The following is a 24,996-nucleotide window of genomic DNA, read 5'->3' on the forward strand; positions in this document are numbered from 1 at the left end:
CTGCAAGCCTTCCGGGCTCAGCACCTCGCAGCATCGGCCCTCTTCCTGCGCTGTCCCTCGCTGCCAGGCGGCAATGTGATTGTAGGGTCGCCCGGCCTCCTGCCTGCGAGGCCCTTCAAGGAGGTGGGGGTGGGGGGTGTAAGGGCGCCCGGGAACAGAGGGGGGGGGGAGGGGAAAGGACAAAGGCGCTTTCGCTTTCACTCTCCAAAGCGCCGAGAAAACAGGCGGCGGCGGCTTCTGCAGGCCGGGTGGGCAGCAGGTACGGGCGCGGGGAGAGTCCAGGCTCGGGCCCCGCTGGGGAGCAGGGAGCGGCCCCCGGCAGCGCATTGCCCAGCCAACCCGGCCCGGCCCGCGCTCCGCCCCCCATTCCCCCGCTCGCAGTCCGCCCCGCGCCCCGAGGCTGCCCCCCACTGCGGCGGCCCCAGTTTCCCCAGCACCCCACTGCCACGCCCGGCCCCAGCCTGCCCACCTGCGTTCCCTCGCAGCGCCTGCTTCCTCTCCCCCCCGCGGAGTTCAAACCCTCCCAACCACATTGCTCTGGCACCATGCCCTGAAAATAAGCGCTGCAGATCGCGGACACTTCCCATTGTTTAAAACTCCCCAGGAGGTTGCTTGGCGTGAGTCTGCTAAGTTATCCAGTGGCTGGGCTCTTGTCTGTCAAGGGCCCTGAACTTGTCTTTATCCCCTTCCGTTTGCACCTTCCAGTGGCTGTATGTAGGGATAAGAATTGTACCCTCTGTTGTTGTTTTTTTTCTTGTATATTTTGTGGTTTTATGTGTTGATAGTCTCTTCCCTTAAATGCCATTGTAATTAAAATTTGTTCCTATTTATTTGTAATCAGTGAGCATATTGTACTGTAGTTTTAAAGATCTCAAAGGTCACTGACAGCCTGAAAGATTGCCCATCAAAGGCATTTTAAATTGTGACAAGACAAAGATGGTTATAGAAGTGAAAATAATTTAGGCTTCATCCTGCTGTTAGACCTATGTCAGAAATCATTTGGTCTCCAGGCAGATCAAGGGTCTGCTCAATTGGATGTGAATGCACTAGGAAGGACTTATTGGTGATGTCCATGACATTTACCACTCATTGGTGACGTCCATGACATGTACCACTAATAAAAATCTTCCAATACTAACTGTGTTTTACAAATATTTCTTCCAGATTATCATATTTGGAAATCAACGTAAAGGCAAGAATGGCGGCTTCATTCTCTACTCTGCCATTCGCAGATAAATCCTCTCTCATAATCACGATGATGATGATAGGTGTTTTAAATGTTGCGGTTTCTGTGAATAATGACCACAGTAGCAAAAATAGGGAGACAGATGATGTAGTGTCTGGCAGTGGAAGCAAACCGTTTCCTTGGGATAAAATAAGACTTCCCATGCATGTCATCCCAGTGCATTATGATCTTCTGCTCCATCCTAATCTCACTACTCTGACTTTTACTGGATTTGCCAGAATAGAAATTATAGTAACCCAACAAACAAGTTCAGTTATTCTGCACAGCAAGCACCTGCAAATTACCAGAGCTACCATCCAAAGGCAAGTGGGAAATAGTCACGCTGAAAAAAAAATGATTGTTTTGGAACACCCACCGTTTGAGCAGATTGCCCTCTTGGCAGATGAACCAATGCATGTTGGACAAAACTACACCATTAGCATTGAATATTCTGCAAATCTGTCGGAGAGTTTCCATGGCTTTTATAAGAGCACTTATAGAACCCAAGAAGGAGAAGTGAGGTAATCCTCTTTTCTTTTATCTCTGAAGTGTGAACTATACTTGCCTTTTTAGGTGCAGTACTGCTAAATTGCTGCTTTTAGATTTTATTCTCATTTTTTCTGATTTTTAGGGCCTCTGCTTTGTTCACTGAGATTTATGCTTTGTTATAGAGATTTGAGTTTGGGCTAAATACTTAACTTCTTGGGACTTTCAGTTCTCTCAGAAAGGACTTGGATTTTGTCATTATGGACCAAATTCAGTAGTCCTTAATGCAACAGAACTCCCACTGATGCCACTGCAAGTTTTGGTGCAAGGAACGTTAATCCTTAAAGTGCTGTTTTGGGGCTCAGGACACCAGGTTCCATTCTCAGCTCTGCCGCAGATTTTCTGTGAAATCTTGGGCAAGTCATTTAGTATCCTGCCTCACTTTCCCATCTGTAACATAAAGGAAATAGTAGTTCTTGGCCTGATAAAGGGGTACTATGAGTTGTTCAGGTACTACCAAAGTGGGATCCATATAAGTACCTAGTTACACAGTGAACATCGTTATTCTTTCTGTCTAGCACCAGAGAGATGGATGTTCTGTGCTGGTGGTGGTATGTATGTGGCGTATTTGCAGATGTATGATTTTTTTTTCAAATTTCCCTTTTTTTACTTACAGGGTACTTGCATCAACACAGTTTGAGCCAACAGCTGCTCGTATGGCTTTCCCGTGTTTCGATGAACCATCTTTCAAAGCCAGGTTTTCCATTAAGATTAGGAGAGAACCAAAGCACCTCGCACTATCTAACATGCCAATAGTATGTGGATCATTTTAATGTTACATTTTAGAATTGTTTAGTTTAAGAAAAAGTTAAAGTGTAGCAGAATATCCAAGCCAGTGAAGTTTATTTTAATTTTAAACAGTTTTACCTTGATTCTCATGTGTACTGTTATTTCTAGTAGTTCTGAAACTGAATTTAAAAAGGAAAAAAAATGCATTAGCCTGTGTTAAAAGTGTTGTTGGCTGTGTTAAAATTTGTATTTAGGGGACAATCCTATGAGATGCAGAGCATCCGCACTCTGGTTAGAGGGGATGAAAGTTGCGTGCATTCAGCACCCTGTAAGATCTAGCCCATAATTTCATATTTTGTACGTGAAACTTGGATCATCTAGGCTAAAAATTAACCTTCAAGAGAGTTTGAAGGGAGAGAGGAATGGCATGAGGTAGTTCAGTGGTTCTCAACCAGAGGTGTGTGCACTGCTGGGTATACTCAGAGCTCTCCCAGTGGGTACATTAAATTCAGTGTGCCTTAGCCTTTGTATGAATACAAAAATTGGACTTATTTTATATTCATCTAATTTTTATATTCATCCTTATTGCACAGTCATAAGTACAATGGCAAGTGTATTGCCTATAGGAAGTTTCTTCCAACCAACCAGTTATGAGTAAGTTGTTTAAACAAATGCATGCAACGGTAGAAGAAAATGTGTGTCTGAAAAATGTAGGTACAGATGAGGGTACTTAAAATTCTTTAAAAAAAAAAAAAAGAAGTTGAGAAATACTAATGTGCTGTGACATGCATTAACTACGTGGAGAGTTAGGCAACTGAATCTTTATACTGAAATATACCCCAACCATCAAAAGGTTGCTTTTGCTTTTACTTTTTTTTTTTTTTGAAGAGTCAAATTGAAAAAATCATGCCTGTTTAAAAAGTTTATTATAGCTACAGCTAGCATCTAATATTACTACAGCTGCAGGTCGTTATCAAGAAAAATCCCTTTTTCCTTTGTTTATTTGTGTGTTTGATAGCACTTTGGGCCAAGCAATTTTCACTGTTTCCTCTACATTGGCCGTTTCTTATTTGTCAGAGACCCTTCTAAACAGAAATAGGGGAACAATTAAAAATGTTTTCAAAAGAACATATTATACTGAAGCTGCTTTTGCAGAAATTAGAATTCTTGAATGTCATCTTAAAAGGTATTTATTTCACTGTCTCTTTAAATTGTTTTCCTTTTCTGTTTTTTATGAAGCCACAGGACAAACCCTTTTACTGTGCAGCAGATAGCAATGTGCTATCAAATGTACAAAGCAATATGAAAAAAGAAATCAAGGAAGTATTTCTCTGATTTCATTCAGTTTTATGTGTAACAGGAGCAGGTTAAAACATTCATATGAACATGTAGGCTTTCTTGTTTTGTTTTATTCTGGATCCTTTTAATATTCTTAATGTAATTTAAAAATCTCCACAAACTTTCTGTTCTGAATTTCATTCAAAGTCCAGATACATCTGACAGTGTGTCTTTGCCCATGAAAGCTTATGCTCCAAAAACTCTGTTAGTCTTATATATAAAGTGCCACAGGATTTCTCATTGTTTATTCGAAATCATAAAATTATTGTGTGACAAAATTTGTTCTCTAACTTTAGGTGAAATCTGTGAATGTCTCTAAGTGGCTTGTTGAAGACCATTTTGATGTTAGTGTGAAGATGAGCACGTATCTAGTGGCTTTTATTGTTTCGGATTTTAAATCAGTCAGCAAGATGACCTCCAGTGGAATCAAGGTAAATCTATTTCGTTTTCTACAATTTTGCTTTTGTGATAAGAACAGTTAAAAATTGCAAATGGTTTAATTCCAAAGGTCTTGGTTAATTATATTTACATGATTGTAGCTGCAATGGGATTGAACAGGAAGAAAGGAATGGATTTGTTTTTAGATGGACTATTTCAGTTGTGATTTTCTGGAGTTTTATTTTCAAAATGTGTTAGTGTTGTATGCTTTCTTTTTACATTGGTGTGTATTATTACAACAAGCTATCTGTAAAATATTGCTTTATTGAAATGCAAATTAAATCCAGTAAATTCTCTGGGTAGAATTGGAATTAATTCCATAATCGTGGCAGTTCAATAACTCCTCTCCTCCTAAAGTACAGGGAACCATGAGCTGTAGAAGTCCTTTGATGGGGCAGAATGATTCTGGTTCTGAAAGTTATTGCTAATGCAGTACAGAATATTTCACCTTTTGATCACTTATTCTGATATGTTCCTTATTATTGGTAACTGAAAGTCATTACTATTTGGCTGCCTTCAGCATACAATGAGTTGAAGAGTGCATGTCACAAATGGTACCCATGCATCAGGACTCATTGGAATGGAAAATGAACTTCTCTTTCATTTTTTATATTCTCTCATCTCTGGTCCCTTCAAAATCATGTTGAGTTTAGCTGGTTAAAGTGGGGAAGGCTGCCCTCTAATTGTACCTGTGCAGCGAGTAAATAAAACAGGTAGAAGAATCTAGATTCAGTTTTAAAATAGATTCTTGACTGTGATGCTTTTTTTTGCATATTTTAGTTTATCTGTGAGGCAGGGAATGTAGGGTCAAGAAGCTAATTGCTCTCCCTCCCTCCCTCCCTCCCTCTCTCTCTCTCTCTTTGGCGATAATTGAAATAAACAAGACAGGGAAAAATCATCTTATGTTCTATACAATTCTTCTATTTTTATTCAGTAACCTTCCATGCTTGTGTATTTCAGGTATCTGTGTATACTGTACCAGACAAGATCAATCAAGCTGATTATGCCTTGGATGCAGCAGTGAAACTTTTAGACTTTTATGAGAAGTACTTCAGCATTCCCTATCCATTGCCCAAGCAAGGCAAGTGGTTAATCATTCTACAGTACTTAAGTACCTTATTAAGTTGAGTTTAATAGAACATAAATCATATAACAGTGTGCAAGATGTGATCAGATTTGCAACAGATGGAGACCATGTTCATCAGTGCCTCCTCACTCTTTTTTCAGAATTATCTTGCATGGATCTGGATGTTCATTTTGTGTGCAGGAGGGGACAATTCATCCTTTGTGTTTCCATGATATCACAAAGCTTGTGAAAGTATTAACATGTTTATAATTGTATGGTGTAACATATTGTTGGCACTGTTGCTAAACATTTCAGGCAGAGACAATATTTGAAAAATACTAGTTGAAAATATTTCTGCCATTTTAGGGTTTTTAGTAATCTCTGTTTTTGTGACGGTTACACCAGTCTCTAATCTGGGCCATGCATGGATCCCCCTCAATCCCTACAATCATTGCTGAGATGCCACTAATTTAGCTGTGGCACTTGCTCAAGGATGAGATCCACGTAACCCTGTATCCCGTGGCCCTCTTCCAGACTTATCCCTATTATCCCTCTTCAAATAGACTTAAATGGATGTGACTGCTGACATCCCCTCTGTGACAATTAAGGCTTGCAGAGTCCTTTCCCTACTGCTTTGCTTAAGGCACTTTTCCACGTCTTGACGGTGGAACTATGTTACATGGGGGCCTGGCATAGGCTGTCCAAATCTGACTGAATTTTGACTAACCAGAAAAACATGAATGGGTGACAGACATGTTCTCATAAGCTGCTTCTACACTCAACCCCTCCTGTCAGAGGGGGCATGGTAATGAGGCAGTTTGAAGCAAGCTAAAGAGGCGCTAACATGCATATTCAGTGCTTCATTAGTTTAATGGCAGCCACTTGAATTTCAAAGCGCAGACTTCGAATTGCAGACTGGCAGTGTAGACAGGGACAGCTTCGACATAAGAGCTCCACTTCGACATTCCTTTACTCCCAGTTAGTTTTTGGGAGCACAGGAATGTCCCGTCGAAGTGGGGCACTTATTTCAAAGCTGCTCCCATCTATGCTGTCAGTCTGCATTTCAAAGTCTGCACTTCAAATTTGTGTGGCCACCGTACTGTCACATTTCAGGTTCATCTTTAGCTATGAAATCCAAAGCCAAGTACTCCAGCCACCTCAGAAATACCTTTTTATGTGCACACAACACACGCATCTCTCTTTCTTTGTTGAAAAAACGGTCATGTGTTTAAAAAAGAAATTAAAATTGTAGAAAAGGTGATGAAATATTTATTTTCAAAAACATAAAGAGCTCAGCATTGGTCTGTCTTTTTAATTTAAGTTGGTGGGAGTTTTTTCCACCTAGTATTAGGTAAAGTAAACTGTTAACAAAAACTGTTGAAAAATACCTACTTTCCTACTTAGGGTAGCTGCTTCTCTTTGCACAATAAAAGATCCGGAATAAAGTTAACTAGCCTTTGCCTTGTGCTGTCATTACTTGTCACAGTTTATGGGGCATGTATCTTATGTTGCACCAGCCAGAATTGGGCTCTAGTCTTTCAAGTTAATAGTTTAAGTTTTGCCTTCTATTTCATATAACTTCAAAATATAACATCTACACATGAATTACTAAAAACAATGAAAATGTTTTCTTTAATAAGTGTTTGATACTGCATTAAATGGGTGAGGGATAAGAGAGAGTACGTACAGGTCAGCGAGGTATTTATTTATTTTTAGACTTAGCTGCTATTCCTGATTTTCAGTCTGGAGCTATGGAAAACTGGGGACTGACCACATACCGGGAATCTGGTTTGTTATATGACCCTCAGAAGTCTTCAGCATCGGCTAAGCTTTGGATTACTATGATAATAGCCCATGAGCTGGCTCACCAGGTAATGATTATGGCAGATATGTGCACCAAGTGGCCCACAGGCCAGACATGTTTTGCCGGGTTTAGCCCCTGGTGGGCCATCGGATGCTTGAATTGGCTGCTCGCAGCTTCTGTTGTCTGTGGTTTGCCATGCCTGCCCAGTGGGAGCTGCGGGAAGAGGTGGCCTGGCCTGTAATGCTTTCTGCACCTCCCGTTGGTGGGGAATGGTGAACCACTTCCAATGGAAGCTCTGAGAAGCTGTGCCTGTTGATGCTCAGATAAATAAAGAGTCTGTCAGTCTGACGGGCTTATCCTGGCAAACTGAGTCTGGCCTATACGCCGCTTATTGCCCAACCCTGAATTAGGGGGAGATCGTGAGATCTAAATTTTTGTTCGTTTGGTTTTATTGGCAGTATGCCTCAATACCACATCATTCTAGATATTTGAGAAAAATATGTACATTGAAAACAAGTTGTTACACTAATTGGAAACTTTGAAGTAGATTGGCTTTTGGGATTAAAAGGTTTTGAGTAATCTGTAACTTGATTTTATACTATTTATTGGGCTAACATGATTGCATCTTTATTTTCTGAGTATTTTTACTGTTTTTGAGGAGTGGCCGTGTTAGTCTGTAGCTCCACAAAGAACAAGCAGTCCTGTAGCATCTTAAAGAGTAAGAAATGTGTTTGTTAGGTAATGAGCTTTCATGGGTAAGACAGGTCTTCACCACACAAGCTCCTTACTTCATAAATAAGTTTGTTAGATTTTAAGGCGCTACAGGAGTGCTTTTTTTTACATAATGAAATTATTTTTACATAATGAAATTAGTGAGTGTAAAATTCTAATTTATTGGATATGTTTTAACACTGCTTTATATTAGTGTCATGGTGGATAGGAGAGCCCTAAATGAGATTAGTCCATTTATCATAGACCATTATATTTTGTTTATGTTGTCTTTGTCCTCTGTTAGGCTGTGGCCAGACTTGGCCAAAACATGGCCATTTCGAAGACTTCTAATGAGGTACCAAATTGAATATTTAGCACCTCATTCACATTAGGACACTTCCAGCCACAGCACTTCGAAAGCACCGCTTTTGAACGCTCGCAGCTCAGCGCGGCTGCACGGGGGTCCTTTTCAAAAGGACCCTGTACATTTCAAAATCCCCTTATTCCTCTCAGGGGAGGGGAATAAGGGGATTTCAAAAGGTGCAGGGTCATTTTGAAAAGGACCCCCGTGTAGCTGAATATTCAATTCAGCGCCTCATTAGTAATCTTCGAAATGGCCATTTGCATGGCCATTTCAAAGTTTTGGCCAAGTGTGGCCACAGCCTCAGAGAATCACAGCATGAACAAAGAATAAGAAGACTATTAAAACACCCATTTACACAGCAATAAAAGGAGTGTAAACAAAATGCCTACTGGGCTGACTGAATTGGATGCTTCTTGAGCATTTAGGTGGGCACAAGGACCCATATCAGAGAAGCAAATGATAGAAGTGATGGATGGAGTGGGTGGTAAACACGTATTAGAGATCTTTCACATTTCCCTGTGAATCCCCAAACTTCTTTCTCTTCTTTCTCTTGGGCCTGCATAAATTAGTGAGTGAATTAATTAGTCAAGTTAAGACAAGGCTGATAGAATGTTTTATACTGTACTAAATGGGTAAAGATAAGAGAGAGAGAGAGTACACAAGTCAGTGAGATACCAGTGAGCAATATTTTTCTTTCAGTGGTTTGGAAACCTAGTTACCATGGAATGGTGGAATGATCTTTGGCTGAATGAAGGATTTGCAAAGTTTATGGAGTATGTGTCAGTCAGTGTTACTCATCCAGAGCTGAAAGTGGTAAGTATGTATTACTTTCCCTTTTTAAATTTATTTTAAATTTTTAAAATTATTTTAAATTTATTTTAAACCATATTTTAAAATGCCTGGGGGTAGTTTTTTGATGATTTTCAATGGTAGGTTTATTCAGCAATACACAGACTTGCTATGAGCTAATTTTGTTATATTTGAGTTTTTACTTAATTTAGAGCAATTAATCATCTTTGAAGGATTGCCAAGAAATTATAACCTTGTCTAAATACAGACAGACAATCAAAGCTGATTACAAATTATACTGATTGCAATGAAAGCAAGTGACATACAACACAGCTGCAGCACATAGTGAAGATACTACAGGTTAAACCTCTGTATTCTGGCACATTCATCTGGCAACATCCATAATCCATCATGATTTTAGTTAGGCAGACAACTATTTACCATGGGTGTGGTCAAGTTTCCCAAGGTTCCTTAAAGTTTGTTTCCAGCCACCAGTCCTGGCTGTCAGTGTTCTATGCTGTTTTTTAGCTGTAATTTACCACTTAATGTCTTCTAAGAGCCCAGTAAGCAGTAGAAGTGTTGGTGATGCTGCTAGACGATATCAACCTCCCATGGTCCAGCAAATTCTCTTGTTCAGCTCCAGTCAAGTCCCAACGGTGCCAGACTAGAGAGGTTCAATCTGTGTCTATGCCATCAGGAAAGATTCTTCTATTAGCATAGTTAATCTGCCTCCCTCAGAGATGAAATTTGTGTCAACAGGAGAAGCCTCCATGTCAACATACAGCTGTTTACCTTGGGAGTTAAGCTGGTATAAATGTATTGCTCATGTGTCTTGATTTTCACCACAGTAGATGATTACACATTTTCGTGTAATCAGGTATCGCTACTTTGGAAACCTTCCTACAAGACTTGTGGGCCAGATCCAAAACCCAGTACAGTCAATGGGAGTCTTTCCATAGACTTTCCTGAGCTTCCACAGACCTCATCTGTGCAATTTTATTCACAAGTCATTTCACTGACATCAGTCTATGTTGGAAAGTTGTGCAGCATTTTACATGTTGCAGTAGCTTTATAATGGCTGATTGCAATCTCTAAGTGAGATGTATTTAGTTTTAAAATAATGTGTTTACTGCAGGTACTGGAATAAAGGGATGCTTTTATTTTCTTTGTAAAGTCTGAAAGTCACATGGAAGACATCTAAAACATTTCGAGTATAAATGTTTCCATCTTTAGTTTGGTTTGCTGTTCTCTCTGCACTGAGCAATTCTTGAGTAAAAATAAGAATGTTTTTCTTCTTTTTAGGAGGATTATTTTTTAGGTAAGTGTTTTGATGCCATGGAGGTGGATGCATTAAATTCCTCACATCCTGTGTCTACTTCTGTGGAAGATCCAGCTCAGATTCAAGAAATGTTTGATGATGTTTCCTATGAAAAGGTAAATGATGTAATTATTTTTCCTTACACTTTTTATTCAGTAAATTTTGTTCATGAAACTTGCTTAGAGCTAGACATGGGAAGGACACTGGATTTCACTCTAAATCAGGAATGGGGAATCTTTCTTGGCTTGGGGTCCACTTCCCACAGAAAAATCAGTTGGGGAAGGAAAATCAAATGAAAAGGAGGAAAAAAAATCAGCTTCTCCCCCTCAGCTAAGAAGCGGGGGAAGCGGGAGGGGAGGCTTAGAGGCTCAGTATTTATCCCAAAGGCCAGTAGCTTTTGTGGGACTCCTCAGGCCCCTAGGCAGCGCCAAAAATGAGGGGTTCAGTGTGTGGGAGATGGGAAAGGTTGGGTCTGTAATGGCTGGGCAGGTAATAGGGTGCAGGAGCAGGGCGTGGGTATGGGGTCTTGGAGCAAAGAAGGATGCAGGAGCAGGATAGGGTTACCGGATGGGAGGGTGTGTGTGTGGGACAGAGGATGTGGGAGGGGGCAGGGGATGAGGGCACCGACCTGGCGGGTAGGGGAGCACAGGTGGCTCTGCGTGCTTCAACCAGCTCACTCCTCTTTTGGGCAATGGGTAGGGAGACAAGCCCGAATCCTCACAGGCTGTGTTGAGGCAAGTCATGGGCAATAGGTTCCCCTCCCCTGCTCTAAAGGAAGAAAGATGGTTTCTCCTTCACTACTGCAAACATACGTGATTCATTACTTGCATGAGTCCTGCTGTTTCATTTTCATTCATGAAACTCTCTTAAGTAGATACTGAATTGTGGACTAAGTTTCTCATCTATAAAATGAACATAAAGAGAATATTATCTGTCTTGTTGTTCATATTTTAAACTTTCCAGGGAAGGAATTGTTCCTTGTTGTGTGATTGTACAATGTGTAGCACAGTGGGGCCTGAAACTCGGCTGAGGTCTCTAATCTTTATCCTACTTCTAATAAGACATTTAACTTTCTTAGCCAAAGCTACCGTTTGAAGCAGTGGTAGTGAAAGCCAAACTACTATATTAGGAAGTAAGGTTACGCCAGGTGATGCTTTAATCAGAGAGCACCGTGAATTTTGAATTAACTGCTAATGATACTAACAATAATATTGATTTTTAAAATATCCATCTATCCAGAATTTATATTTTATGATCTAAGCATTAATTTTATACATTTTTGTCATTTCCTTTGTAGGGAGCTTGTATTCTAAATATGTTAAGGGATTATTTGACGGCGGATGTGTTTAAAGCTGGTCTTATACAGTATCTACGGAAGTACAGCTATCAGAATACAAAAAATGAGGATCTATGGAACAGTCTGGCACATGCAAGTATTTCTTGGGGGTTTTGTACCCAAGTATCTCTCCGTATGAATAACTACCATCTAACCTAATATATTACTGAACAGAATAATCATTGTGAGCTGAATTAATTATTCAAATATGTAAAGTTTAAGGGAAATATTTATTTTTTCCAGAGTTGTCCTGCAGATAACACTGATAAAAGCCAACTGCAAGGTGATAGCTTTTGCACCAGAAGCCAAGAAACATCCTCAAGTGCAGTAAGCTTCTGCTTTCCTTCTTGTTGCTAGTTATGTCTGCTAGAATAATGTACACTAGCATTTAATTCTTCAGCTTTCATCACCTTTAACGTTAGTATATTCTCCTCCTCAGAGTGTGAGCTTATTGTGCTTCAGAGCCATATTTCTAAGAATACAAGTTTTAGACACAGCAGAAGCCTGAACTTTATGTTACAAATAAAATTTCCCCTGAATTTTATCTGTTGGGTACATGCTTGCTTGAAAAAAAGCTGGAGATGGAACAAAAATCTATCCCCTAAGCAGCCCAGTACCACTTGGTTGACCTAAGTGGCCATTACTAGAATTAATCTTAAGCATGAAAAGGTTGTTCTGTTCACCAAAAGATGAAGGCATCACAATGACATCTCATGACCTAGTCCAAGCTTCACTATGAATGTTCTATAAACTTGTTTTCTATCATTAACAGTTGGTCACTCTGGTGAACTTGACAGTCACACATTGTTATACAATATTTGATCCTCACTCTGTTCTTATGTATTTTGTCTCCTAAATCAGCATTGGACCAGGAAAGAGATTCTTGATGTGAAAACAGTGATGAACACATGGACATTACAGAAAGGTTTTCCACTAGTAACTGTCACAGTGAAAGGAAAGAATGTCCATCTGCATCAAGAACACTACATGAAGGGATCAGATTCTTCCCCATCAACAGGGTAATAGAAAATGAGCAAGTGATGTTATCCATTAAAGCCTGTGCAAACTGGAAAATCCACTAGAGACTGTCTGTTCTGCACACTAGTAGCTGTTACTGCTTTTCTTAAAGGAACAAAAATTAGTTTTTGATATTGCTCATTTAGAAATTGATTCAGGTTAAACCTCTGTAGTCCAGCACTCTATCATCCTGCAACATCCATAATTGGCATGATTTTAGTTAGCCAGATGTCCACTTATGGGTGCAGTCAGGTTTCCTGTGATCCTTTAAACTTTGTTTACGATCATCAGTCCTGGCTTTCAGTGTTCTGTGCTGTTATTTAATTGTAATTTACACCTAAATGGCTTCTGAGAGCCCAGTAAAAGAGTTGCTAATTCTGACAGACAATATTGACCTCCTTTGGTTTGGCAAATTCTCTTGTTGGGCACTGGATGAGAGAGGTTAACACATATATATATACACACACACACACCTCATAGAGCTGGAAGGGACCTTGGAGGTCATCAAGTCCAATTGCCTGCCTTCTTGGCAGGACCATGCACCATCTCCAGACAGTTTTTTTTAAAAAAAAACAACCTTTTTGCTGCAAATCCCTAAATGGCTTCCTCAAGGATTGAGCCTACAACCCTGGATTTAGTAGGCCAACACTTAAACCACTGAGCTATCCCTTTCCACACGCTGATCACCCTGTGTAGTTTTAAGAAACTATAACTGAAGTCCATAATCACTAGGCTATAGAAATAATATTGTCTTAACTTTCTAAACTAGTTTTCTTTTACATTGAGATTGATAATACTGTGGCAAGAAGATGGCCATGTTTTTTCTCAGTCATAAAAGTAATGAAGTCTGCATATGCTTCCATCTACCAAGAGGAATCACGCTTTCTCATATTCCCAAAATGCGTTCAGTCTCTTCTCATGCTTTATTTCTGACCTAGCAGTGTAGCTAATTACTCAAACATACGGATGCCCTTCTTCAGTGGAGCTATTGCAATTGAATATTCTGTCCCTAAAATAACCATTTTTGTTTTGCGATAGGTACGTGTGGCATATTCCATTGACATACATTACTAGTAAATCTGACATGGTGCAAAGATTTTTGCTGACCACTAAAACAGGTAATTTGCTTTGAAGTCATTAGATCACTTGACGGACTAGCTACAGTGGTTGCAAAGTTTAGACATTTTAGCTCTACAGCTATTTTATTGGGGGTTGATAAGACTAGCAGTTTTTGTCATCATGGATAACATTTCCATTCACCTTTTAAAAAGGAATGATCCAGGAGGACCAGAAAATGTCAGGGTTTAGCACATGGGATGTAAAACAGCTGAATTATAACCCACTGGAAAACTTGGGTTTTGTAGTGGAAATGCTGACAGACTCTTATAATGATATTACTGAGCTATATCTCAGAGTGTATTCAAAAGCTATGATATCTCTTCCTTTTAAGTCACTGAAAAAGAGAGCAAGACGAGCGTTTTAGCAGTTGTTCCAGGATTATTTTTTGTCTAAACGTATTGTACAAAATGGACTGTGCAAGTGCTGAACTCATCATCCATTACATTGCCATCTTATCAGATAGGCTACATCTACATGTGCCGCTTCTTGGTAACGAGCTGTCCGGAAGATGCCAGTGAGGCATGGAGGTAAATTTCCTGCCCCTCATTAGCATACGGCCAAGTGATTCGGAGTCTGGAAAGCTCTTCAGGACTCCAAAATACATATGCAGATGTGGGGCCTGCAGGGACTTCCAGAAGGAAAACTCTCCTACCAGAAACCCCCTCATCCTCAAAATTTTGAGGAAGAGGCTTCCAGAAGGAGGGTTTCCTTCCAGAAGATCCCCATGGGCTGCATAGCCACCCGTGTATTTTGGAGTCCTGAAGAGCTTTCCGGACTCTGGATCACTTGGCCATATGCTAATGAGGGGTGGGAAATTTACCTCCATGCCTCATTAGCATCTTCTGGATGGCTCATTACCACGCTGCTTCCAGAAGAAGCAGCGTGTGTAGGCATAACCCTAGTGTTCAAATCAGAGAGGACAAAGACATTTATTTTATTTGCAGATGTCCTCATCCTCCCAGAAGAGGTGGAATGGATAAAATTCAATGTGGGAATGAATGGTTATTATATTGTGCACTACGAAGATGATGGATGGGATGCTCTGATTAGCCTTTTAAAAGAAAACCATACCACAATTAGCAGCAATGATAGAGCAAGTCTCATTCATAATATATTCCAGCTTGTGAGGTAAGATACACTGTTGGAGTCTTAAAAAGGCAAATGATAGTGTTCAGATTGCATGTCACTAAAGAAGATAGTTTTGCTTATATAGTTTGTTGTTAGATACTTTAGCAGAGTGAGGTGAGAGCCTGAGCTTGTTTCCAGCAATGCAAATCTGGAATATCTCCATGGATTGAGGGGAGTCTTGTAACAGACCATACACTGAACCTGAACCTACATAACCATTTTGATCAAATCACTGTCTGATACTCTGCAAGTCAATGGTTTCCATAAGCCCTGATCTGCTGCCTTCTGAACATTGATTAACGTGCTCCTTCTCTCTCTCTGTTTCAGTGTTGGAAAACTATCAGTTTCGAAAGCTCTTGATTTATCTTTGTATTTGAAACATGAATCCCAAATTATGCCTGTATTCCAAGGTATGAATGAGCTGATTTCTATGTACAAGCTCATGGAGAAAAGGGACATGGATGATATAGAAAATCAGTTAAAGGTAAGATGGAAATCCCCCTAAAACTGACTAGCACTGAAATAGAATTTATACCTGTGGTAAGGCTAACCTTGTTCTTGGGCTCTGGGCCTCCATTCAGTCCAGTGGCCCCACAGCCAGGACACCATTGCCCTTCTTGGGACAGAGGGGGGATGGTGATCTGGGGATGGGGAAGGGGAACCTCAGCCCCACCCACTTATTCTGGGTTTCAGCCCAAGGACCCTGCATGGCTGCAACTGGTGGGGAAGGGCTCTCCTTCCACTGGGCACCACAGCTCTTCTGCCTGGGTCACATCCCCAGACAACGCCCACCGTGCCTCCTCTAGGTAGTGGCAGCAGCAGCAGGACATTCCCCCTCCTGGATCGTCTCCACCCATGCAATCAGTTCTTTCCAGCCTCATGCCAAATCTCAGGGCTGCCTGGACAGGGGCCCCAGCTCTTCACTGCTGAAAAGTCCTCCCCTCCTCTGCTGTTCCTAGAAAACTCCCCTTGCTTCTCTCCTCAATCACCCTCCCATCCCCCTCGGCAAAGGGTTTTTAAAGGAAGTCTTAAGTGAGACCAGCTGGCCCCAATTGACTCAGGGCAGCCTCCTCCCCAGCTGCTCTCACTCTGTTTGCCAGCCCGGCTTTTCCCTCTTGTACTCACTTCCCTGGCCTTATGCTGTCACATACCCAACAGTTACAGGTAGTGAGTCAGTAAAGCAGAGAAGATTTAAAATAAAATTTGTATATCTTTCCGTCATGTTTTTTTCCTTACAGCCCCTTGCCTGGCTGAAGGCAAGGAATAGATGGGGAATTGTCATCATAGTGATATGTAGAGCTGTGACCCGACAGCAGCGTTCTAACAGAGGTTATCCTAGCATAGAATAGAAGGGAGCAGGCACTTAAAGAGATGAAATGTCATCTGACAAAAAACTGGGAGAGAGAAGATGAGCCTTTGACTTCCAGCTTGAGAGCTTCTGGACAGTCTTGTAGTTAAGGATGGGACTCTAAAGATTTGAACTCTGCCTGTGCCTTAGTTCCCAATTTACAAATGGGGAGAACACCTCCCTCTCCTTCTGGATAGTGTGAGGGCAAAGGCATTAATATTTGTAAAGGACTCAAATACTGCTGTGTTGAGGCTATATGCATCTTTAGATACACAGCAGAGGCAACAGTTGGCAAGAAACCTCTGGTCACTGGAAAGACCATGATATTTTGACTGATTGTATATTTGCCTGCCAGTTACATGCATGTACAGAGAAAGGAAGACTAAATAGTGGCTGCCTGTAATGAGATACAGCTGCCAAAACTTGCTTACATCCCTGGCGTCTGCAGTCTTTTTCTTAACTGCTGGGATACTGGGACAATAGAAAATCATGCATCCATGGAGCTCCCCATTGTGTTTAGGCTAATTTTGTATGGCAGGAGGAGCTCAGCCACCCGCTTGCATGCAGAGAGAGGACAGTTGAATGCCAGCTACATGGGCACGAGGATCTAGACACAGGGGTCTCCTTGAAGGATCAGGTTCATGGTTGGTGAAGTAGATGAACATTGAAACTACTTTGTGGTGCCATTATGTTTACAACAGGGCTGGGTCTACACTAGAGAGTTTTGTCGACAGAAGGGTGGGGAGGGGGGGGGGGGGGTCTGTCGACATAACTCAGGGAGCGTCCACACACTTAACGCATTCTGTCGACAAAGTCTCCACAGAACTCTGCGTTTTCCTCGACAGTATTATCCCTCAAAAATTTGAGGCCCAGCAATCTCTGGGCAGAGTAGTGTCGACAAAAGTGCAGTGTAGCCACTTCTGTGGACAGAGAGAGCTTCCGGTTGCAGGGCAGCCCTCTTTGTAGAACTACCATTCCGCTTTCTGGCACCAGAGGGCAGCACAGTCTGGCAGTTCTCTGTCGACAGAGCAAGTTGTGTGTAGATGCAATCTGTTGACAGAGGGTTCTGTCGAGATTTCCCTGTCGATAGTAACGTCTGTCGACAGATGCCTCTAGTGTAGACATAGCCCAGCTGTATTAAAATAACTGATGTGTGGCACAAGAACCTAGTTTTCAGAGAAACAGAAATGAACGAATAATGTTAGGTTTTAGATCAATGTTGGTAAATGCTGCAAAATGGAAATATTTAAAAAGTGGTCGGGTTAGAAGATTTGAGGGGTTTAACCAAAGGCAAGTGGTTTAGATGTGGACTTAAGCTAGCAGTATAGTAGTAGTAATGGATTTGAAGAGCTGATATTTATACTTAAGTGCATTCAATAAAATATTATTATTATTATTAATTTAAATGACTTTAGGGATACATAGTCAATCTGTTTAAAGACCTAATTGACAAACAGTCCTGGAATGATGAGGGCTCAGTGTCCGAAAGATTGCTTCGCAGTTCGCTCCTCATGTTTGCGTGTGTGCGCAAGTACCAGCCATGCGTGAACAAAGCAGAAGAATATTTTAGGAAATGGAAGGAATCCAATGGAACTTTACGGTATGTTTTTATAGTACATTCAGTAGAGGCAAAGAGTCAATTAATTTTAATTTAGTATTGGTGAACTAATCTAGTAATAAAGCTTCAATCTTTTTAGGTACCCAAATATTAACCTTTTTTATACTGTCTCATCTCTCAGACTCTGAATTCCCTCTTGACTCGATAGCTATTTTGTGCTCAGTGATAGTTCATACCCCACCTTGTGCTTTGGAACTTGATTTACGAAAGGTGAAAGGGAAAATAGCAAGCGTACTGCCTTTGTTTTGCTCTTTTATGTTGGAGAAAGAAGGTCTGGAGGATTTTATTGTACACTGTGCTTTTAGGTCACCTGCTATGCACTAACATTTTGTTTACATTTTGGAATCTTTACCAAAGATTGAAGTTTCAGTTTCTCTACCCTTTCATTTAACAAGTTAGGGTTTACAGTACATTTAGCAAAACTAAGATTCAAGGTGTCTCCAGTGTGAAAACACCCAAATGATAAAACAAGCCTAATTTAAAAAAAAAATCTTTTGCCAGCCAGCTTTGGGAGGGGACATATTGACTGGACACCTCTTTAAGAAAATGACATGGGATCTGTAAATACTACCTATGTGACATGGACCACTATGTAAACATCTCTGAAGGACTAATTCCTCTTAATATAACTCTTCCGTGGCAAAACAAGATCTAGAACTCTTAAGTAGATTGAAGGCAAACTCTTCCTCTGGGAACATTTAGGCCTTTAATTTTTCTTCTGTCCCCACTAGGGAACCTTAATTCATCCTTTTACACCACAGTGATTTGCTGGGGTAAAACTGGAGTAATGGAATGGTGAATTAGAATGGAAACATCATAATGGAAATATGAAGCAAAGTGTAACGCGTTGTTGTCCAAATTGTTGCAGTTTGCCCAATGATGTCAAAACTGCAGTATATGCTGTTGGAGCCCAAACAGTCGAAGGCTGGGACTTCCTTTTTAGTAAATATAGGCTGCCTTGCTTCAACACAGAGAGACATGAGATTGAAGTTGCTCTCAGTATTAGCAGGAATAAAGACAAACTTCAGTGGTGAGTAACTTACTCCTTTATGAAGGAAGTGTTTATATAGGAGTGGAGAGAAACAATTAAACTTGGGTAGGATGTGAACTATAGCTATGAGTACTTTTGCAGCATCTTCCATGTTCAGTATTATGAAATGTCTTCTAAAAGTTGCAATTTAAAACTCGACACCAGAGGTTGGTGCAGACACACATCTGCACTTTCAGCTGTAAGTTGGATAAAGGCAGAAATGACACTAGGCATTTGCTTATCTTTCAGGTGTCAAGTTTCTGTAATTGTGATATACCTATGTATTTTTGTGTGTGCAAGTGGGGTGGGGGGAATGGGATTCTTAAGAAAGTTGTCCCGCCGCATTTTGAGGGAGCTTCAGACACAATAGATACATGCTTTCTCTCCCTTAAACATCATGGGAGGAAAGGAACGCTTAGAAATGTTACTGCCACCATTTATGTCACTGATTTACATTGTGAAATTGAACAGGTCATGTCACTGTGTGTGTTGATGCTTCCAAGAGTGACTCAAAAATTTTATGAATAGTGCTTCAGTTTCCCAATCTGCAAAAAGGGAGTGATAGTTATGTATTCCTCAGGGCATCTAAGGCTCACATTAATGTCAAGATCTTGGGATGTAACGTTCAAAACATTTTGCTGATTTTATTCTAGATTTCCTGAAGTGGATAACGTAAATAGCTTTCATGACAGACTTCATAGGAATAGGATATTGCAAGTGACTCAGAAGTCTTTTGCTAAACAAAATTTTATCTGACTTTCAATTTTACCTTTTTAAGACAGATATAGCGATTAGCCAAGGTGGTAGGAAGTAGTTTTAACAGCATAACCCATCTGCCATCTCCGCCTAACACTCTAGTTATCTTTTCCATATCCATCCTCATTGGATTTTTTTAGGATAATGGATCAAAGTTTGCTGGATGATGTGGTAAAAACTCAGGATCTTCCACATATCATTATATATGTTGCTAAAAACCCATCTGGCTATCATCTAGCATGGAAGTTTTTGAAGAAAAACTGGAATAAACTCGTACAAAAGTAAGTTGCACAGATTGTTGTACTCAGATCCTTATGCTAGCTGTGTTTGACATCTGTTTCTCTGTCTTAAATTAAATTATCCATTTCATCATACTTTAAGAATTGTTTTTTTCCTAGGTTTGAACTTGGCTCACCTGCTATAGCACACATGGTAATAGGGGTGACGAATCAATATTCTACGAAGGAACAGCTTGAAGAGGTAGTGTCTTTCAGATCCTGATTTCTGATCGGGGTTTTCAAAGTTACCTAAGGCTGTGTCCACATGGGGCAGTTGTTTCAAAATAACTTTGACATTGTCTAAATCATGCACATGCTGTTTTGAAGTAAATTTGAAATAACGTGCAGTATTTTTGATTGCAGTAAACATCATTCCCTGAGGACTAGCACCTATTTCAAAATAGGACATAGCTGGCTCCAATGCCACTATTTTGATTAGCGCTATGGACTGAAAATGCTATTTCAGAATAGCTAAGTGCTATTGCAAAATGCATTTTGTGTTTGGTTGTGCTATTTCAAAATAAGATATTTTGAAATAGGGCTGTCATGTAGACATAGCCTAAGAGAAGTTGGAGGACTAACTTCCTTAGACTCGTTTGGAAATGTCAGACTCTGTTTTATATGCAGAAGTGGTTTTCTGAAGATGATAGGTATAATTTAAGCCTAAGCATTGTATAACTACTGGAAGTTAGTAAACATTGAAGTAATACCTGTAGCGCCACTGGGTTTGATGAGTTGCAGGTTTGTATGTGGGCATGTACGTATGTACCAATAGCAAGGGAAAGAATGGCCTTGTGTTTCTAACTCTGGACTGAGATGAGGGTCGGGTGTCTGTTGCCCTTTCTGACATAGATTTCTTGGGTCTCCTTGAGCAAATCACTTAATGCTTCTGAGCCTCATATTTTCATCTCACAAAGTTGCAAATAGAACTTCCCAGCCTTACAGGGATGTTGTGAAGATACTGTACATATGAATGCCGATGAGGTAGGGGGATATGAAGATAAGCAGATTAGGTGAGTGTATAAATAATATTTGGCAAGCTAAACTTGATAGAAGTGACAAGGAAATAACAAGCCGTCCTAGACATGGGAAGAAACATATAGGCTACGTTTACGCTAGCCCAGCACTTCGAAATAGCCATGCAAATGGCCATTTTGAAGTTTACTAATGAAGCGCTGAAATACATATTCAGTGCCTCATTAGAATGCCGGCAGCCATGGCACTTCGAAATTGATGTGGATTGCCGCCGCCGCATGGCTTGTCCAGACGGGGCTCCTTTTCAAAAGGACCCCAGCAACTTTGAAATCCCCTTATTCCTATGTGCTGTTAGGAATTAGGGGATTTCGAAGTTGCCGGGTTCCTTTAGAAAAGGAGCCCCATGTGGACGAGCCGCCCAGTGGCAAGCTGCATCAATTTTGAAGTGCCGCGGCTGCTGGCATTCTAATGAGGCGCTGAATATGTATTTTAGCGCTTCATTAGTAAACTTCAAAATGGCCATTTGCATGGCCATTTCGAAGTGTTGGGCTAGTGTAGACACGGCCTTAGTGCGTTAACCAATCTCTAAGTGCTTTCCAATTGATGCAGTAAGCACAGACAGATCTCCGGCACATGGGAGGAGGGAAGTGGGATGCAGCCATAGTTTCATCTGCTGATTCCATAAATGTCAACTGCATGCCACTCCTCCACGTCTCAAAAGGCACAGTTTACACAGCTGCCAGACCTCTGTTTGCACCTCAGCAACTTCCATGATGCAGCGGAGCTTGTCAATGCAAAATTCTTTAGCATGTGCAAAAATCGAGGCACGGTTACTGTGTTGATTAGATTGTAGGTTTTAATCTTCATTAAAAGCCTCCCTTGTAAATCTAAATGGAGCTTCCCCACTTAATACATTATAAAATCCAAGAAACTTGCTGCAGAATTTGTCTTGCTTGCAGCAGCCAGCATATAATCTTCAATATGACTTTACTCTAGGACAGACGTGTCCAACCTGTGGCCCGGGACAGCTAGTAATGCGGCCCCACAAGATCGTACACTTTTAACATTATTATGTGATTTATATACATTAACTATGTTATATCTTTTATATGCGGCCCAAGACAATTCCTCTTCACTCAGTGTAGCCCAGGCAAGCCAAAAGGTTGGACACCCATGCTATAGGACCACGCATGAATATATTGTTTTCAGATAAATATGACTATATTCAGTGAAGGACAAAACTCTTTGTTTTCCCACAATAGTACTCTGCAAAGAATGAATTCTCACATCTCAATAATAAGGAAAGTGTTGTTATACTGCGCTTTGGTAATATCTGTTCACAGTCCCCTCTGTGGTTGGCAGCCTCTCAAAAAATACTTGCAGGGCCCTAGTTGTTGGCTAAGGAAGATCTGACAGGGCTCCTTCACTATGATTGGGGCAGGGGAGGGGTGATGTGCAGCACACTGGGGCTCTGGGCTACCAGGATTTCTTTGCTGCGGCTCCAGCCTCTTGTTGAGCCCCTTTAGCACTGTGGTGAGAATGTAAGTGCAGATGATTAAACCAAGACAGAGACTTTACCCCCGTTAGGGAAAATTTCTAAAATGATCTACTGTTGCTTATGCTGGTGCTGCTGCCCTGTGAGTTGGTTTAATTGAAATGGTGTTTTTAAAATGGCTAATACTGTCTTGACAGCCTTGTGAAGACTAGTTGCCTCAATGTGACAGAGAGCTGCTTTTACCAATGGTGTGAAGAGTTTTTTTTAAAACTCTCACCTAGGCAGCCAGGGTGGTGAAGAGAGTTGCTGTAGGTCACACTGGAAACGAGGAGGCTTTTGCCACTGAACTTACATGTTAGTTACGAGACTGCCCTGCCTTTTAAGCCTGTGTCAACTGTTTTGTTTTGTTTTTTAACTTTTATTTCATAGGTAAAGGAATTCTTCAGTTCCCTGGAGGGAAAAAGTTCACAGCTCCGCTGTGTCCAACAAGCTGTAGAAACCATTGAAGAAAATATACGATGGATGGATATAAACTTGGAAAAAATCAAAATATGGTTACAGAATAACATATAAAGGGCTAATTATGGCATCTGGCTTAGAATCATCATCAGTCCCTTGACCGAGGTCATCGGGGGTACCTTCATGACAACATTCTTTATAGTGTCTCTCCATCTTTGGCGGTTATGTGCCAGTTCTTGAGTTGTGGCAAAGCTCATCCCTGTCCCTTCTTTAATGTTGTCTATCCATTGCTTCTTCTGTCTGCCACGTCTCCTTTTGCCATTGACTGTGCCTTGCAGTATGGTCTTGGACAGCCTGATTATCTCATTGCGTGTCCATACCATCTTAGCTTGCTCTTTTTCACTCTGGATAGTAGATCGTGATGAGGTCCTGTTGCTGAGTTGATGATGTTTCTGACCTCTTCATTACTAATACGTGCCATGGAGGAGATGTTAAGAAGCTTGCGGTGTAGCCTCATTTCAAGGGCCTTGATCTTGCACTCTAGTTCAGGTCTCTTGTCAGAGCCCAGGTCTCACAAGCATATACAAAGGTGGAGTGTACAAGAGCTTGCATGAGCCTTACTTTTGACTTTAGGGATATATTTTTGTCTTTCCAGATTGGCTTAGAATAGTTTAATGTAAAAGACAAAGCAAACCGACAATGCCAAAGAATCTAAAGCTTTTTTGTTGTTTTTTGTTTATTGCTTTTAGGAAAAGGGCAGGCAAAATACATCCTCCGGGCCACATGCGGCCCAGTGGAACACTCAGGCAGGTTCCCTGTCCGCTTCATCCCCTCCATACTGCTTAGAATGGCTGGGCTGTGGGGGAACCATGTGAGCTCTGAGTGCTGCTGCAAGCGTGGAGGGGGCAGGGGAAAGGCTTCTCATGCTGCCCCCCGCCTCCAGTCTCGCAGTTCCCATTGGCCAGGGTGCAAGGGGCAGGCAGCCTGCTTGAGGGATCTGCTGGGCTGCTGGCCAGGAGCTGCATAGGTAAGCATCTCCTGGATAGAGTCTGTGTCTAGCACTCCAGTCTCTCCCTCCTCCACTCGCATCCTGTGCCCTGCCTCCTTTACCCTTGCCCTGCCTAACCGGTGTCCTATGTAATCTCTGCACGCTGGCTCCTGCATCCTAAACCTCTGTCCGAGGTCACAACCCAAACCCTCTGCATCCCTGCTTCTCCAACCATACCCTGTCCTGGAACCTGCACCCCAATCCCCTAACCCAGTCACAACCCGCTCCTTTACGCAAACTGCCTCACAGACCCCACACCCTTTCTTGCCTCCCAATCCCTTACCCAGAGCTCCCTTTTGCTCCCACCTTCCATCCCAGACCTGAAACTACTTCTATTAATATAATAGAAGAGTGCAGCCCTTGACCACTTACCAAATTCTTGGAGTGTCCCCCTCCCACTTCAAATATTGTGGCCCACTCCTGTTTTAGGATGAGGAGATTTACTTAGAGGTGATGCCAGGAGCCCCATTCTGTTCCTTTGTATGAGATTAGCTATGGATTACAAAAGGAGCAAGCTAGGGCTCTAGTTGCACACCTTTAAGCCAGAAATAACATATCATCCACACTTTTAGAGCAATAAAAATTGGACCCCTGTGTAACCTGGGGGTTTTGAAATCTAAAAAATGGATTTTATGATTCTATTCTGAGGCAAAACTAAGGGTGAAATGACAGAAAATGGGGATACACAACTGAATTGTAAATGGAACTCACCACATAGGAGGTGGCACAGAAGTTTTTATCTTCTTGGCCAAAGCTAGGTACAGCTAACAATGTCTGCTCAGGGTAGCCCATCACTGGACTATTTATAGGCTAATTTAACACGGAGATGGATTGAAATTATGAAGGCAAAAAAATTTCTTAGCAGCTACTTTTTAACATGTATTTTTGAATCTGTAATCAGACCATCACAGTTACTTATATGAAAACACTAGGGCCGTGTCTACATGAGCCCAAAAATTCGAAATGGCCATGCAAGTGGCCATTTCGAAGTATACGAATGAAGTGCTGAAATACATATTCAGCACCTCATTAGAACGCTGGCAGCCACAGCACTTCGAAAT

At 41.2% G+C, this 24,996-nt stretch overlaps 1 protein-coding gene across 1 annotated transcript; it reads left to right on the forward strand.

Annotated features, from left to right (window-relative positions):
• Window positions 1-248: 248 nt before the first annotated feature.
• On the forward strand, window positions 249-24,992 carry LOC142013638 (endoplasmic reticulum aminopeptidase 1-like). The gene is made up of 19 exons (XM_074995301.1): window positions 249-259; window positions 1,165-1,746; window positions 2,388-2,526; window positions 4,135-4,269; window positions 5,237-5,357; window positions 7,059-7,213; window positions 8,921-9,034; window positions 10,313-10,444; window positions 11,626-11,757; window positions 11,908-11,991; window positions 12,526-12,683; window positions 13,720-13,799; window positions 14,745-14,928; window positions 15,256-15,412; window positions 17,692-17,876; window positions 18,763-18,924; window positions 19,821-19,961; window positions 20,079-20,160; window positions 22,858-24,992. The coding sequence occupies exons 2-19, from the start codon at window positions 1,199-1,201 to the stop codon at window positions 22,999-23,001; spliced, it is 2,853 nt and encodes a 950-aa protein (XP_074851402.1). The 5' UTR covers window positions 249-259; window positions 1,165-1,198; the 3' UTR covers window positions 23,002-24,992.
• Window positions 24,993-24,996: the final 4 nt, after the last annotated feature.

Source organism: Carettochelys insculpta, chromosome 5, assembly GCF_033958435.1.
Source record: "Carettochelys insculpta isolate YL-2023 chromosome 5, ASM3395843v1, whole genome shotgun sequence".
Classification (NCBI taxonomy): domain Eukaryota; kingdom Metazoa; phylum Chordata; order Testudines; family Carettochelyidae; genus Carettochelys; species Carettochelys insculpta.